Here is a 17,541-nt window from a genome sequence, read left to right on the forward strand (position 1 = left end):
AGAGCCATGAGAAAGGAAAAAAAAAAAAAAAAGAGCCACATATGCTCACATCAGTAGGAATGTTACAAGCTATCTACTATACTTCATGCCAGAAGGGTATAACTTGGAATGGCAAATTAATGAGTAATAGCAATATCATCCATAGCAGTTATCAGTTCTCCTTTCAGGTAAATCTGTGTTAAAAGCTCTCTGGAAAACTCCTGTTTTCTTATAGCTGATAATTTTTTTGCATGTCCCTGTCTGCCATGTCTTTATACTTAAAGAATCGGTCACAAAATAACTGTTTTAAGTTGAATCATGCAACAAGTCATATTGAGAAGAGTGTTTGTAGCCTCTTGTAGGATACAGTGGAGTGTCAAGGCTTTTGTTTAAAGCTTAAAGAAGAAATATTTAGGTTGTTTGTTTGAAGAGGTTTTGAATTATTTAGTTAAATTTCTGAAACGAAAATAATACTGAAGTAGTCTATAACCCCTTCCAGTGTGTTTGTTAGGGCCTGGTGGAAAAAGACAGTACACTAAGGAATACCTTTTTCCTCCACTTGCACCTTTTCCTAGCAAAGCAATTTCTATTTGACCTTTTTCTTGTGAAAACAGACTGCACCACTTCTGTTGCAAATACAGCATTCAGAAATCATGTAATCAAGAATCCTCTACCCTCCAAAGTCACAAACTGGCTTTAGAATATATATTTTTCTTTACAACAACTTTTTAAAGTTCTTTCCCTTTTAGATTTTATGAGTCACATTTTCAGGACTTTTCCACAACCACGATGACTAGACACAGAATCTCAAATAATCACCAGGCTCCCAAGAGCTGGGGACTTAAGGAGGCTACAACATATTGCAGCATTTGTAATAGCTCAGAAGAGTTAGCAATGCTGGTGGTGTCTTCCCAGGGATATATCTGACATTGCCTCCAGCTGATGGTTGGATTTAAAAATATAAAGAGATTATAAAGATGACTTTCCCTAACACAAACAGAGTCTGAAACAAGAAAAACATAGCTCCCAGAAGACTTGGTCTTGTTTGGCTGCTTTCCTTTGGGTCCTTCAGTACATTTATAGAAGTTTTGTCTGCAAAATCCCAACCTGAAGCATGGAGTGAACTCCCAAGTTGAAAAAAATAAAGGTAGAGTAGTGCCTAAAAAGTGGCACTTCCATCATAAAATTTTGGAACATATGTAAACTTACTTTCTTCCGACGAGCTTCCGCAGCATACTGATCCACTCTACGTACTTTTCTTCTTCTTTTCTTTGGAGCTGCAACTGGTCTTTCCTGTCTCCTCTTAGGAGGAAGCTTTCTCTTAGGTCTCTTGGGCGGAGTAAGAGGGGAGCCATAACTACTCTCCTGTACTGGCGGGGAGAGATGTCTGGACTCAGAAAAAAAGCCTCTCTCAACTCACATCAGATAGTAAAGCTACCTGTGCCAACTAATTCTGAAGCATAAATACTGTGGCCTTTTCAAAAATTTAGGCATTTGGACAATTTAGGATCTGTCTCTCTTTAAGGAGGAATCCTTCAAATTGTACTGAAAGCAGAACAGCAGTTATGAGAGCGGACAGCATAAAAGCAAATGAAATTGGTGTTTCAGAAGATAGGTGGGGCTTCTGGTTTCAAAATATATAGTTATGTGGGGTTTTTTATTGCTCAGATATTAATCCATTAATATTATCAATATTTAAGTAAACTTAATTTCAATTTACGTAAAATTCATTGTGTACAATTTAATGAGTGTCTGGGGTAGAGTGCTGGTGGCAACACAACATCTCGCTTGGATGATGGTTCAGGTATGAGTACAAGAGCCTGTCCAGTCCAAATAGTTTTCTGCAAGGTTTTCCACACCCACTTTTTGGCTGAATCGGTGACACTAGGTACCCTCATCAGTATCATTACCAGGTGCCACCATTGTGTGCCAGGCCATGCACCCCACTGAAATCACCAGAACCCCAGTAGCCAGTATTTGGGGACTGCAGGTCTGCAGGACAGAGCTACAAAGGTGAGACTCTGTTAGCATGGAGCTCGTATCCTTCAAATCAGCTAGGCAGGGCATATTTATTAGTGGCAGTGCATCAGAAAGCTGCACTGCTACCTGCCTTATTACCAGCTTTATGGGCAATTTGAGAATTTGATTTCCTAGCACTTTCAGTATGGCGTCTTATTGGGTAATATTATTGTTCATAAATGCACAAATACTACCTGAGATAGGCTTGCAGAAGGGAAAAAAAAATTAAGACATAACTGGAAAAACTACTATCCCATTAATAGACTTGCTCATAATTTTAAACTGTACCACTCTGACTGACTTTAACACAAGTTGCAGGCTCTTGGCACTGCTAGGGATTGCATGTGAAGTGCTGATAGATGATGCCTACCGGGAGACAGTAACTACACTATGCTGCATATAACGGAGCACACTGATTGGGCTTGAGAAGAGTCGGAGATGTATGATGATATTTAACTTCTATGTTCTTAGGCAGCTTCTCACAGTTGTTCACTTACAAAGCTATGTAAACAGGGAAGGGAAGGAAGGGGATGTTACCATCTGCCATGCTGTTTCATTGCTTCCAAGGCAAGCAGCTGGAAAGGAGATTCTAGTCCAGTCTCATTCGTCTCTGTCCAGAAAGGCATTTTAATAAAGCAGCACCAGAGTTTTCTGTTTTTAAAACGCTTCAAGCTTTGTGCAGTCCTGATGAGAGGAGCGGCAGGGAAAGGAAGGATCTCATTTTACTGTCTCTGAATTGGCTCAGACAGAGCTCCATGATGCAAGAAACACGCGAGCGCAGGAGACCCAGGTCTGAACACTGAAAATGGCTGTCTCAAGACGGCATGTTAGAGGAGCAGCAGGAATGGCTTAGCAGTGCCAGATTTCAATATGTTTTAGAGCTCTTATGGTAGCATATTTCTAGAATTATTTTTTTTTTAAAAAGATAGCTTGGAGGAAAAAAAAAAAGCCAAGTTCTTATTAACCAGCCAAATCTTAGTCTTGCTTAAGAAGAGTCAGAACAGAGTTATGGAGGAGGGAAATTAATCCCTCCCCGCTTACAGAGGGGAACTGTAACATCACAAAGGTAACTAGCCAGCCAAAGCTCTGCTTCTTGACCCGGATGGACCAACCTACCAGAGTTCAACTGCAGAAGCACAGAGGGAAAGAAAAAAAATATGCAGAAGTAAATCAAGAGCAAGCACATATTTGATAACTCCCATAACTACGCCTGGAAATGTAATGGAACCCACTAAAATACTTCCTAAGAAGTTTATTCATGTCCCACAAAAAAACCCAAACCCAAAGCTAAAAAAAATCCCAAAACCTAGACAACCAACTCATTTACACTGAAGTTCATAATATTAGAGGACATGCAAAGTTACACTAGTGGACACTGGCCATAATCTGTATTCCATTTATATCAACAACACTGGTAATTTACCAATAAAGTTTAAGTGCATCTAAGTCCCTTTATTTCTAGCTTTTAAGACGCTCTGCACATAAGGTGTTGTGCATGTCCTGTGAAGCTCTGAGTGCCATCTGCTGAAGTCTAGAAGCTGAAAATTATCAGTCATGGACGCCATTAGACCTTAAAGGCAATACATTTAAAATACGTTTAGAACACTATTTGGCATAAGAAGCTCTAGTAAACACTAATGGACATTTGTAGGATTTGGAGGTTTTCAAGGTGTATTCCTCAAGCTACAAAATGCAGCAAGAAAAACTCAGCATAAAATCTTCACTCTTGAAAAGAAGAAATAAGAAGCCCATCTTAACTATAACACAGAATTGTTAAGAGCTTGTTTTCAAACGTTATTGTTTGGCTGATCTGCCTTTGCATGAAGAAAAATGAAGTGGTCAGAACTACTCCAACTGTCTAACTGCTGCCAGCTGTATACAAGAATGATTTCATGGGGAGGTCATGCTCTCGGTATCAAGGAAGCAGCTGAGAGGGATCCCTTTAAGGACTTTCTTCCCAGCTGATTTATGTAAATTTCATAGCTCCTAAAAATTATATTGAAAACAGTGTCAAGAGAAACAATATAAAATACTTCCTAGCTTTTCTATCATGAAACCAGCCCCTAGTAAATCTCAGCATCTGTATACTTACACAGCTGTATTCATTTATTTAATTTCCATTCACAATTATGGCCACTGTTTGAACTGCAAACCCATACATGCTCATCTGCTAACTCGTCTGTTCTCAATTTGCTAAAAATCAGTTTCATGCTCTTCTGGTGTTTAACACAAATGGCATAAATCAATTTATTTGTAAAACTTTCATAAGCTATTAATTCACACTTATTAAGAGCCTAAGCTTTGCCTTGCAATTAGAGGTCAACCTTCAGATAACCATACAGAAGAATCCCCAAACAATAAGAGCTTTTGGGGGCTTTTTGCTTTTATAATGACTTTTCCTATGATGATACAATTATACTTCACTTTTTAGACACTTATAATTAACCTGAAACTAGATTACCACATTGGATGCTAAACTGGTTTGTTAAAGACTAAAATTTAAAGAACAAATTCAACGTCATCATCTTCATATTCTCTGTTAAGCCCATAGAAAGAGCCCCACAACTCTGTTCAGAAGGAAGTAGTTGTCTACAGATAAATAAAATTAGAGTTGTCAGTCATAAGCCACACATAATATTTGTAACACTTCAATAAGAGGAACTATAAAGGATTATTGAGTAATACATCCTTGAATCAGAGAGCTCTCATTACCGATACCTTGCTTGACCAAGTCAGACAAGTCTCCTGTTCTGAGCCAAATGACAACATGGAGACATATCAATGCCTGTCAATTTAGCAAGAGTGTTGGCAGATTTTAACCATCGCTTATCCAGAAAAAGGACTACTTCTTCCTATCCAGTATGATGTTTCAGTGCTGGTTTGGAATAATTCCTCACACCTGCTGCTCTGGGACCATGGCGCAAACTGCTCCAACAGGGGTGCTACCCACAGCAAGTTCATAACCGCTACAAACTTATTTAAACAGCCCAAATAACTCTAGCATATTAAAAAAGATTAATTCTGCTTCTCTTTGCTCTCTCCTCCACTAGAGAACAGCTATCAGATGTATACCAAACAAGTAAGAAACTACCACTGGCTACCTGGCTGCTCAGGGAGATTTGTATTACCTTCCAAAGGGTAGGTATCTGATACAGTCCTCAGTTTTTGAAGATTTGCAAATGTTTGTTTACTCTTTAAAAAGCATGTATAAAAACTCCTAAAGTCTTGTGATGGCAATCTGCAGGCATACATTTGCACTGAAACTAGGGGACCTTTGCCAGATGTCGGAGATCATCAGAGATGCCAGATCCCAGCCACCTGAAGTAGTAGAATATTTGGGTGCAGAATTTACTTTCCTTCCCCACAAATCCCAGACAAGTGCATAGTCTTTAAACTCTTGTCACCTGGATGGTGTTGGCAGGGAAGCAGTACTCATCAGTCCCAGCCAGCTACCCAAAGCTCAAACAAGGGGTTAACTACTGTAGTGTTTTGCACATAATTTTTCATTAAAATACCTTACAGTGCTTCAAAACTTTTTCCAAACTCAGCAGTCCGGTCCTGAGGGAACTGTACTGGCAAAGCTTTCTGAACCCCTGTAGGGCCTATATGAAACTGGAAATAGCAGCTTTTTACAGTTCATGACAGACTGGAATTATTACTTTGGCTACTGCAGGCTGTCAGCTTTAAAGAAAGCTTTTTCTTCTCTGCGTTTTTCCTCAATATTTTCTGCATTATATTTTCATGACTTTTAAGAAGGATAAATTGTTTGAGGAAAGTTAAATTATGCTGTTGCATCCAAATATACTCCTGTCTTTGCCAGATAAATCTTTCCATTTGCATTATCATATCACACAGAGAAATAGCGTCCTGAAAGGCACAGGCAGTTCCTTCTCTCAGAAGTGAATCTCACGTGATAAGTCCTTAAGACAATAACTGCTTTCTGTGGCAGCGGGGAAGCATTCTGCAGAAACGGGTGAAAAAAAGTTGCTAAAAGTGTTACTCCTGAGCAGTGGCAATTATTCAAAAAATGTATTTGAGCCACGTGCTTTGTCTGCAGAAGAAAATCTATACTAACCTCTGAGTTGAAAGGACCATATCTGTGGCCAGCAGCATCTGGTTGTTCAGAGTAGAAAGCATAAACATAAGGCCTGAAAGGAAGAAAGGTCTTGTTCAGGATAGCTTTCCTTTGACAACAACAAAAAACCCCAGACATGTTAGGTCAAGTCAAATCAAGTGAACCTTCCAATGAGAGTTGGCTTTATGGAAAACGAACTGTTTCTCAGTCATGTTTCCATGGTATGATTAAGCAATTAGTTGTTCTACAGTTTTATTAAATCCAAGAACACATGCAGGGAGGCACATGGGTACCATCTGAGGACACACACTCTTTCTAAGTCTTGTAGGAGAGCTCACAACAGCAGCTAGCCTGAGCTTTGCAACCAGCAGCATGTGGGAACTAGTGTACTAAAAAACACTCATAATTAAAATGTTAACAAATTTTCCCAGTCCTCAGGGTCCAGCTCTGCAACTGCCATTACCTGTAAGGTTGTTAAACTATATTAGACTCAGTAGAATAAGAACAATCCAAGTTAATCCATGTAACTAAGTGCTTCTTGATAAGAAATAAATTCATACCATACATTTATTGAGAAGAATCAAAATGCTGATGGATAAAAGTTGAGATAGAAAAACAAAACAAAAAAACAAACCACAAACCCCCAACAAGTCCTTAAAACAGTGATAGCAATATTTTTGTCTGCATAACAGAAAAAAATAATTTTTAGAAATAAATTTCCCCTTCCTCTTCCAGCTACTTTTAGGGAGAAGACAAGCTAGCAGTTATCCAACAGCAGATAACAATATGTGAATTACCTTTCGTTGTCTGGAAGTGTTAGCCACTGCAGTATTGTTAATATTCTGCGCTCATGGGGGATGACACTGGACCACAAAATACAAAAATATATCTTGTTATCACACAATATACAAAAGGCCAACAAAGCCTTGCTATGAACTGATTCTAACATGATTAAAGTCAATCATAATAACATCATTTGCTTTTAGTATTCTATATCTTCTTTCTTGCTTGATATTGATTCTTATTTTGCAAACAGAATCGCTTCAGATCTCCTGGATGTCCACATACTCCAAAATAAAGTTGATTAAAAGTTTGTAACTGGAGTCAGACCTCAAGGCAGTAAATCTGACTCTTCTAAATAGGAGTGAATAAAGATCCATTCTGGTAGCTTTAACCCAGATGAACCTTTTTTATGCACAATGGTGCTGGCACGAGTAAAAACCATTAAATTGCTCATATCAGTACGGGTTTAAACGACCATGCTGGTCTGGTAGTCTTGAAGACGCTGGAAAAGTTCCCATTGACTTAATAGTAACCAAACTGAGGGCTGGGCTGGTGTAAATCAAAACAGAGCCATCTGAAACACCAGGCCATCAGCGTGGTGACTTGCACAACTTTGACAGCTTCTCACTCTGCACAACAGACTCATCCTATTTCACTGTTTGTATCCTGAGACTTCTTACTTGGCTGCTGAGGTCAAGTTCATGCTATGAGAATGACTAACCTTATAAACAGTTGTTAAACTTCCAAATAGCTCATCTTAGGAAAGCTCTGCAGGTCAGTGACCATGCAGTTATTTTAATACAATAGCATAGTCAGTCCAGATTCCATTAGATCAATAGCAGAATCCCAGGGCAGGAATAAAATACAACTGACTTGGATTCACCATGCTGAATTGAATTTAGCACTCTTTGGAAACATCTGACAGAGAAATAGAGGTGCCAACAGCTGTTTTTAAATAAGTTTGTTTTTAATGCCTTGTAGAACAACAGTGGTCCTCAGTATCCAACTACACAGAGAACTTTCGGTTGTAAAACAACTATAAAAATGAGAATTTATGCTAAAATTTGCAAACAAGGCAATATCATAAAGTGGAATAATAATCTTGGGTATTGCCCAGTTTTGAAAATTTTATTATTTGTGCAATATGAAAAACAATCCATTACTTCAATTAAGTCATATGTGACTAAGATGCTTTTAACACTTCTGTTTTCCTAAAAGAGTTTGCCTGAATTCTCCCAAACACCATTCTGTGTCCCAAAGTAAATAATACAGTTTTAAGGCATATATATTTCATTCATACATAAAGCGGCTGTCTCACTCCCTTACTATTACCATTCATGTAACATATCCTTGGTTACCTTCCATAACGTTTTATATCTCCAAGCATGCATTGGCCAGGGTCTTTATGGTGACTATGTAGTTGTAGGCCTTAGGAATCACAATATCTCCAACATGCATTGGCCAGGGTCTTTATGGTGACTATGTAGTTGTAGGCCTTAGGAATCACATTAAGTTTTGTAGAGCACCAGGCTGGACCTCTGTCAGATAACCAATAACCAAGCCTAAACCTATCATCAGCTTTGTACGTGGTACATTTTATTATTCCCTCCACATGCTATATAATATTTAGAGTAGCAAAGAGCATTATTCCTAACAGAATCACAAAAAAATAGGCAACCCCCCTTAGTACTAACATATCCTTGGTTACCTTCCATAACGTTTTATATCTCCAAGCATGCATTGGCCAGGGTCTTTATGGTGACTATGTAGTTGTAGGCCTTAGGAATCACATTAATTTCTTTGTTTTGTAGAGCACCAGGCTGGACCTCTGTCAGATAACCATCTTGCAAGCCTAAACCTATCATCAGCTTTGTACGTGGTACATTTTATTATTCCCTCCACATGCTATATAATATTTAGAGTAGCAAAGAGCATTATTCCTAACAGAATCACAAAAAAATAGGCAACCCCCCTTAGTACTTCAATCTTGACATTTTGCCCATTTTCTTTGCTCCTGTAATCCTGCCACTAAAGTGAAATAGAGAGATTGATCCACATGAATTCCTCAGAACTCAGAAATGATCAAAATTCATTCATTTTCGGTTAGGAAGATACGTCTTAGTTGGGAGAAAGGAAAATAATTTGGAACCATTAAACAAAAGAATAAACAGCAAAGATCCTCAAGGCTGTCTTTTAGGAAAGGGAAATTGGATATCTTACTCAAAGGTCAGACTGGATTGTAAAATGAGTGATTCAGTTAGGCTTTTGAGTCAATTAGGCTGTTTATGTCAGATGACATAAGAGGACAATAAAAGAGTCTTCCACAAACACTCAGAGGACTAGGAAACATTGCTAGCAATACGAGGGAGGCAAAACAACACACCGTGAAATGAAAGTAAGTAATTTTTTACATAGTCACACATCTTTTCTTCAGATAACTGCTAAAAATCAGTATATGAACTTAAAGCAGCAAACTGTAGCATTAGCTTTAGTTATCAGAAACATTGCACAAATGAAACAAGGGAGGGTTACAGGTATGGTCTCCAAGCTACCTAATGCTTAGAGTAAGGAAAACGACTTAATAAACACTTGCATCAAATTAATTCTGAAGTATTAGTTACAAATCTCCAGAAAACAGAGGGCACTTACACAGACCAGAAGAACGTGCCAGCTTTCACCCCTTGCTTGGCTGCAGTAATCCAAATCTAATGAGGAAAATATAAGAGGATTAGGATGTGTTCAGATCTTTAATGACCCTCTGAAATCAAAAGAAAATGTTTTCAAGACACATTCTTCTACCCTGAGCCTAGAAGTGAAAATTGCAGTCTTCAGCCTGCATCCCTATTTTAAACACGTGGAGTGACAAACCTATGCAAATTCTGAAGCAGTGGATCAGCCGCTGTGCTGTAGACTTTCACCCCTAAATCTCTATGTTGCTTTTAATGCAAAGCATTAAGATTCATGGCCAGGAATTTCTCCAGTATTCCATTTAATTTTCAAAGATCAGCCATTAGTCACCTGAGCCTTTCAGTGTTCAAATTTTGGAGGATACTCAGTTAGGAAAGAACACAGCTTAACACTAATCAGTAACTCCATAAATGTCCCTCTTTCCTTATATTTTACCATCACTAGCCATCCACAGAAAACATGTTAGGAAAGAGTACCCAAAAAAGGGTGCAGATGAGTGAGCAGGGGTATAAAGACAGCAGGGAGGGACACATTCCTCCACAGACATCCAAGAACTTTTTGAGCTCACTTGGAAGTGCTTGATGGAAATGATGGAAACAATCTCCATGAACTTTTCAAATCCTTTTTTCGGTCCCATATATTTTTCTGGCTATAAATCAGTTTGTAGCAGCAAGTTCCACAATGTAGTCACACACTGCATGAGTGTATTTTTCTTCTTGTTTGGTTTAAACCTGCCAGTTTCACTACAAGTCATGCCTCTCCCAGGCTGAGTCTACACTGTCATTCAATGTAGGATAGAAAAAAAAAGTTAGCTGACGCCCTCTCAACCTTGCCCATCCAAAACAATTGAAATTAAGAAGGGAATAAGGGTTATTGTTCCATTTCCTCTCTGTTGGTTAGAGTCACAGTCTTAAAGTTAATTAATCCTAGGTGTTCCAGTACTGAGCACGTAAATGCAATGCACTATATACACTCTATGGCTGGTCACATCTGTTCAGGTCACTTATCATAAATTTTTCTGTGTTAGGTGTTGCAAGGTCAGTACCATTTGTGAGCTTATGTAATTTATTTGCCATATGTAAATATGTTGGTTTTAACTGTTAATACGTTAGAATTTTATAGTCAGCTGTTTAACTATGTCAGATGTGCACCCCTGGTTTGCATATGGGACAAGCCTTACTGTATTGCAAGCCATGTAAAGGCCATATTTCTGAATTAATTTGCTTAAGCGGAGAAGAGGGGAATAAGTATTTTAAAAAAATAATCAAAGATTAACCACTCTGTCTTCATACCATGCCACAGGAATTAGGGAATATCTAACTTTTCCAATGCAGAAAGACCTGTTAAATTATGGACCCACAGATTCAACCCTAGTATACTGGCAAATGTCCCAAGAAGTAATATACATGCTTTTCTAGATGTATATGAAACATATCCTGTAAGTTGAATTACTGTCATTTTTATATCCTCTGTATTGAATGGCTACAATTCTTCTCCTTTATTTATGGATAAAAACAGACAGGCTAAGCAATAGTTTAGGTGGCAATGCCACATGGAACATGGAAGTCCCAGGTTCTCCCTTCTTCTAACTGCTAGACATGTTTGTACACAGATAGTATATACAGAATTATTCAAGATAGCTGTTGAATTGTCTTTGAAAACCTGCACAGAAAGTGGGGCATCTCCCTACTTTTAATCTTCCATGAATAAATAAGAGCCCATAACTTTGCAAAGGCTGCCGCATATTTGTTGCACTATGAAAGGACTGGCAGCAGCACATCTCAGGTCAGGGCTGATGGGAGGAATGGCTCCGAAGTCCAGCTCTTGGGCCAAGTTGCGCAAACATGCTCCCGCTCACCAATCAGGGAAGGAGATTCATGTCAGGAGCACATACACTCACTGCAGCAGAGAGTTGGTAATGCATGAATGGGAAATCCCACATCCAGACAAAGGTTGGAAGGGGGAAATCACAGCATTTCCCAGGTAAAGAAACATGTACAGGATTGGTGCAAACATGCAGAATTAACACCAGGGTGGTGCCAAACATTACACTCCTCCACCATTTGCAATTTGTCCTGCCAACATGGTAAAATGTGGAATAACCACTTCCACACTCCTTACTCTTTAACAGGACACAAATGATCTCGCAGCCTTGACAGCTAAGCATTGCCTTCTTGCCCAAACAGAAGATTTTGGTACAAGAAGCCTATTAAATAATTAGACAGACTCAAAAAGCCCTGTTGCTCGTTCATGGCTCAAGCTAGACAAAAAGAAATACTTAGACAATTATAGACATGCCACCTCCTGCTTCCCCCACCAATCAACAAAGCGATTGCAAAATGTGTTCAGGACAAAAAGGCAGATGACAGCTTTCTGCAGAGCCTAGGCTCCTCAGATGTAACTATCCTGCCAATGTTCAGGCTGACTAGGCAAGAAAATGAAAATAAGAAGTTCTTTCTGTAATCATTAGACAGTCAAAACCTATAATTCCAATAAACAGAGAGCAAAATGGTTTTATCCCAAAGATTGATATAGAATGTGAAGATTAGATAAAATCATCCAGTTAAGATGTGTAGTGATGATGCCTAGTGTCTACAGACATACCCTGCAGACTGTAAAGACAGCTTCGAGACATGCTGTTGCTTATCTAGGAATGTCATGGCCCTTTTTAAGGATTATCTCAGGATCTCAAGCTGGGCCCTTTTTGAGGGTTGTATTCTTTTTAAAAGGTTAATAGTGAAAATAAAGCTTCATACAAGGTGCCCTAAACAACCTTCAATACTTTTATAATTAAGATATTTCTGAAGAGAGAGGCATCTTTGGAGCCAAACTCAGATCCAAGCTGGGTTACCTTCTGAAGGAGCTTCTCTGTCCCCATTCCCCATTAACCACAGACAGGCAGTTTTATACCTGTCATCGTCTGACCTTGGGGAGGCCAATGGATTATTTCTAAGGATCATGAAAGATCACTAAAAAAAAAAAGCAATGTATTCTCTGTAGTGTAAGCTTAAGCTCACTACATCAAATCAAGACATAGAAAACTACTGCTTAACAGAAGCCAAAGGCAGCTGGGGCCTAATTTAGTGCTTAAAGTTTCTTGGGATGAAAACAGAGTCTTGGTGTCATGAAAAATGAGCAGTAAACTTAGTTTCCCCCTTGGGAGCATAAGCCCTGATGCTCACCATTTCTGTGAGATGCTGTAGCAATATGAGGAGTGCTTTTGTGGCTGTTTCCTGTCAAACACTTTTGTTTTGAAAACAAGGTGGGTTTAAGCTTATATAATAAATCAAGGTTGTATATTAAATCAGAAGAATGGATTTCAGGAAGTCCCACAGCCAGCTAGAGCACCTCGAAACACTTCCAAGCTACCTTCTCCCTCCTTCTCCTTTTCCTAATTCTCTTAAAATTAATTTCTCATAATTCCTGGTATAGAAACATTCAGCTACTCATCTGCCAAATCCCACTGATGTCCATGGTAATCTCGCTGTTTCCCAGCAAGATGCTGAGTATTAGAACAAGTAATTAAAAAAAAAAAACAAAACCCACCAAACCCCCACATTTTAACAAAGCCATATATAATAGGCCAGTTTCCAGGAGCAAGAAAGTATTTCAGAAATTATCAACATTAAATGACATTCTCTTCTAGGCAGTTTTAGCCATAATATGAGGCTGGGGGTCCCAGACACTTTTCCTGCCTTCCTGGGCAGAAAAAAATTAATTCCCAATTCTGTGCAATCCAAGTACCACTCTGCTGTTGTTTGAGTACTCCAGTTTGAGACCCAAGACCTGAAAAGAACCAGATGAATATGTGATATGACAGACAAGATTTCTGTGATATGCAGACCAGATTTCCTTTCCCCCCCCCCCCCCCCCCTAATTCTACTGTCTTGTCTTTCAATACCCAGCTATTTTTGGCAGTCTATGTCAATGTGATATTTAGAGAAAATTATAAAAAGGAGTTAGAAAGAGACTGTATCTAATCCATATATAGATGGAGATAATTTTTTCTTTTATCAAAATCTACAGTTCTTTTATCAAGACCTTTCTTAAAGGTCTTTTCCAATCTAAATGATTCTATGATTCTATGAAATGTGCAATTCTTCCACGTGCAGAGAGAGTATCATTTATATCATATTTCTGCAAGAGATCTACCACCTCCTTACCCAACCTCTATTGGCCGCTCTATCAGGTTTGCCAAACTTACAGGTTTCCCTCATATTAAGTGTGTTGGGATTGAATTATAGCCCTTCCTCTATGCATTTGTTTTCAATTCTCCAAAGACATTTCCAGTTTATTACATTATTTGTGTGTTTTTCCTTTTTAACACTTCTTCAGATCAGCTGGTTTATTTTATCATCCTTACTTGTGTATGCAACACTCCCCCCCGTCCTCCGAGGATTTCATCCAGCGTATGGTCATCCACTGTTGTGTAACTTTCTTGAATTCTTCTCAGCTGACATTTTTCATGACCCTTGTTTAGAATCCAGAGTGACTTTTATTCTCTGGAGCAGCATAGGTGTTTCTAATGGATGGGTGTGGGAATTACCAATATTCCCCACTCAACACAGTAGGTGATGAAGTAGTTTAAAAATAGAGACATTTGTACAGTCCCTAAAAGTTAGTTCCCCACTAACTTCTACCTAGTTGTGATTAAGGTAAGATGCACCATTAAATTTGCAATGCATAATTAAATTACAGCTGCTTAACAAGTTGTCATACAGCAGTTGAGCCCCAATACTGTCTATGAGCTCAATACCTAACTGCAGCAGGCATGGTTTGTTAGCTGTGTGGTTCTAGCTGTAGCTGAGATGGAGGAAGAGGCTGCCCACTGCTACCCTTTCACTGCTCCTAGTTTTGATCCTGCTTCTTTGCTCACATCTAGGGGGATAATAGCCAGGCACGTTCCTCACCCTCTCCTCTCCACACAACCCATGCTGAAAGCTAACCCAGTCATAGCTGGGCGAGGGAGTGACTACGCTCGCTGTTATGCTGACAAATTCTACAAGAGCACAAATACCTCATTCTGGCTCAGCTACAGCCAGACACATCTGCCTGTCACACATCTGCCTGCAGCTCTAAATTGTCTTGTCTCACATTTGTTGCAGACTAAAACCACATGCAGACAAATAACACACACACACTTGCTAAGCCTAAAACCATCTGAGTAACTTCCTTTAGTCTCATGGGATATTTCAGTCTTAAGAGATTTAGGGGGATGACACTGATCACTTTAGCAAACAGCAATGACAGATTATGGTGTCCTCAAACCCCTTCTGATTTCCCTACTTCTATCATCCCACTCTTTTGTGGGGTTAACTGGTCAGGGAGCTTTTAAACTATAGTTCCCTAAGCAATCAGTGCAATGAAATGTGCATGCACCTTGGCTGCTTGCACATAAAACTTATTAGTTTAATTTAAACCCACTTCTGTTGGCAAAGCAAGCCACCACAGCATGCGCTAATAGGGGAAAGTGCAGCAGAAGCAAGGGGACCTCCTTAGCTGTAGTAAAACAGAATACTTTGAAGGAGGCCATTTCCTTGCCCACAATAAGGATTCAGAGCTAGAGAAACCACCAAGTCCAACACTAATCTAAGAGAGGAGGCTTAGTTCAGCCACTGCTGTTGTGCTCAAGGCAGAAATTAATTCACAAACTTCTACAGCCTCTGCAGCAAGTCAGGTAACAGCAATCACTTGTGGACTTAACAAATAATAATTATGAAGTTGTGCCATGCTATGCTGACAGAACATTAATACTAAAACTGCCACAAGAACATTACTAGGATGAAAACCTGAGAAACCCATAATGAAAAGGAAACATTATGCCACGGTGACGAAAATAGGGTAATTTGTGTTAAACTGCTGCCTAAATTGTTTTTTTTTTTCCTCGCCACATCTAATTTATACTTATCAACGTAAGCACCTTTCCATAATCAATGGCTTTATTATTCTGAAAAGCAAAAGCCAACTCAAAATGTTACATTAAATTGATAGACACAGGGCCACCTGAGGGGGGAGATTAGGCACAAATTGTTCACAGATGTATTTTTTTAATTATTATTTTGGCTATGTTCCACAGCGCAGAGGGAGGGGAGGAGAGGGAGGAGGGAAGGAGGAGGAGGGAATCTGAAACTTACTGGTTGACCTCCCCACCATCTGTGATTGAATTTCTCTCGCCCTCGAAGACTGAAGCTGGCATCAAACACTGGGTCATACATTGAATTGCCAACGATTCCATGTGATTCAGGATAGAGTCCCTTTGTGCAGAAGTAGATTAATTAGTAAAACCCTAATGCACACAAATCCAGTTCTTCACAGCTATCTGCAAATATCACTAAATTATTTTAAAATAGGTATATCTGTAACTGCACACCAAAAAAGTTTGTAACTTTAAGATAAGCACATTTAAAACTGGCTGTAGTAATGAAAGCAGGAGGAGATGATTGAATTGTGCTAAAAAGCACAAAAACTCCTGTTACTCGATACTTTAAAGTATTTTCACACTGGTTAAAAGTTAGTTTGAGGCCATCTAAATTAAGCAAAAATTTTTGAAAAGAAGATTGATTTGAACTTCCAGTTCCTCTTCATTAATTCCCTTTCTGGAAACAGTAATTCATTCTCTGGTTGCAAGAGTAACACTTCGCATTTCCATTTTATAATGTTTTATCTTCACCAGAGCCTCTGTGAGATAAGTTATTTCCAAGAAAAAAACAAGGCAAGTCACCCAAAGCCATGGCTTTATATCACAATTTGTCCAGCAGTAAAGGCAATTTCAGAGGTTTCTGCTCTTCTCCCTTTCTATTGGCCCTCTCCCATCCCCAGCTATTCGTTTCTCCATCCCCTCCTTTCTCTTCCCATTTAACATTTGTGCAGAGGCTGCAGGAAAAAAGGCAGGGGAAAAAAATGCAGCTGCAGGTAGGAAGTCCCTTAGCCCAGCTTTGGGAGCACTGTCACACAGGAGCATTTGCGTCCCAGGGTGGGGACAGCCTGGCCACCAGCTGTGCCACCGGAGCACAGAAGTGATGGTTCGTTTTACTGCAGGGCCAACGCAGCATCCAGACACACTCAGCAGTTGCAAATTGTAAGTCAGCTGCTAAGTCAGCCCCACTGACTTCAGCGACTCCAATGAAGGAACAACTGCTGGTTGTATTCTGGGTAGGATTTCAGGGGTGGGTTTTTTTCCCCCCTAGAAAAACTATGACCTGTAATTACACAGCAGTACAAATAACTGCAAAAGCAGGCATAAGAAAGCACTGAAAAGCTGTGACAGTGTATAATGGTGAGATACACTTTATCTCAGAACTTCAAAATACTGAAGAAAATACTTCACATAACCGAAGGCCAAAAAGGATGGACAGCGAAGCAGTTTTATTAAAAAAAAAAAAAAAAAAAAAAATTTTGCTTCCCCCAACCCACATTTTTACTCAAATGCAACATTTTATAATCAAAAAGTCCTTCCCAGGGACTTACAGTAGCAAGGGTGTACAAGTTGGGGAAGGTTTTTGTAGGGTAGACAGGTCTCATGTAAGGAGAATGTGTTCCACAAGATCCTGAAAAATCAATAGGGAATGCAAACATTAGGAAGTGAAGCTCTCAGACATGGAAAACAAAAACAGAGGAAGTCATTTGCTATGGTTCAAAATGCTGCAGAAACTGGTTAAATTTTAACCGATTTAAATGAACATTCTGCTGCTTAACATTGGCAGGTCTTCCCACAAGACAGTAGTAAATCTACTCATGCATTCTTTGTACTTCACAATAAACAACGGAAATAATGCAGCCAGAGGACTACAGAACCAGCTACATTTCCATAGACTGTTTTCCTTTGTAAGCTAGCCTCCTTCCAGAGTCCAGAGTCATTGGAAGTATCTTGCTAAGTAAAACAACTTGAGAAAACGCAGGCTAATTTTAAGGGACAAATACACTAAAGCTGCAGTTTCACAATGGGCTTTGGCCACAGCTCCCCAGATGGCTACACAAATAGGATGGCCAGCAGACAC

At 39.3% G+C, this 17,541-nt stretch overlaps 1 protein-coding gene across 4 annotated transcripts in view; it reads right to left on the reverse strand.

Annotated features, from left to right (window-relative positions):
* ENPP2 (ectonucleotide pyrophosphatase/phosphodiesterase 2) overlaps positions 1-17,541 on the reverse strand; it is a 59,948-nt gene that overhangs the window by 28,950 nt on the left and 13,457 nt on the right. For 2 of the 4 annotated variants that reach the window (XM_009277212.1, XM_019471510.1), the window contains exons 7-12: positions 17,012-17,091; positions 15,679-15,798; positions 9,506-9,561; positions 6,871-6,936; positions 6,074-6,146; positions 1,189-1,344 (exon numbers count right to left, since the gene is read on the reverse strand). In XM_009277212.1, the coding sequence (XP_009275487.1) occupies positions 1,189-1,344; positions 6,074-6,146; positions 6,871-6,936; positions 9,506-9,561; positions 15,679-15,798; positions 17,012-17,091 (551 nt within the window). The remainder of the gene's footprint in view (positions 1-1,188; positions 1,345-6,073; positions 6,147-6,870; positions 6,937-9,505; positions 9,562-15,678; positions 15,799-17,011; positions 17,092-17,541) is intronic. The other 2 variants (XM_019471512.1, XM_019471511.1) reach the window with 1 other exon arrangement.

The sequence above is a fragment of the Aptenodytes forsteri genome, unplaced genomic scaffold (assembly GCF_000699145.1).
Source record: "Aptenodytes forsteri isolate BGI_AS27 unplaced genomic scaffold, ASM69914v1 Scaffold49, whole genome shotgun sequence".
NCBI classification, from domain to species: domain Eukaryota; kingdom Metazoa; phylum Chordata; class Aves; order Sphenisciformes; family Spheniscidae; genus Aptenodytes; species Aptenodytes forsteri.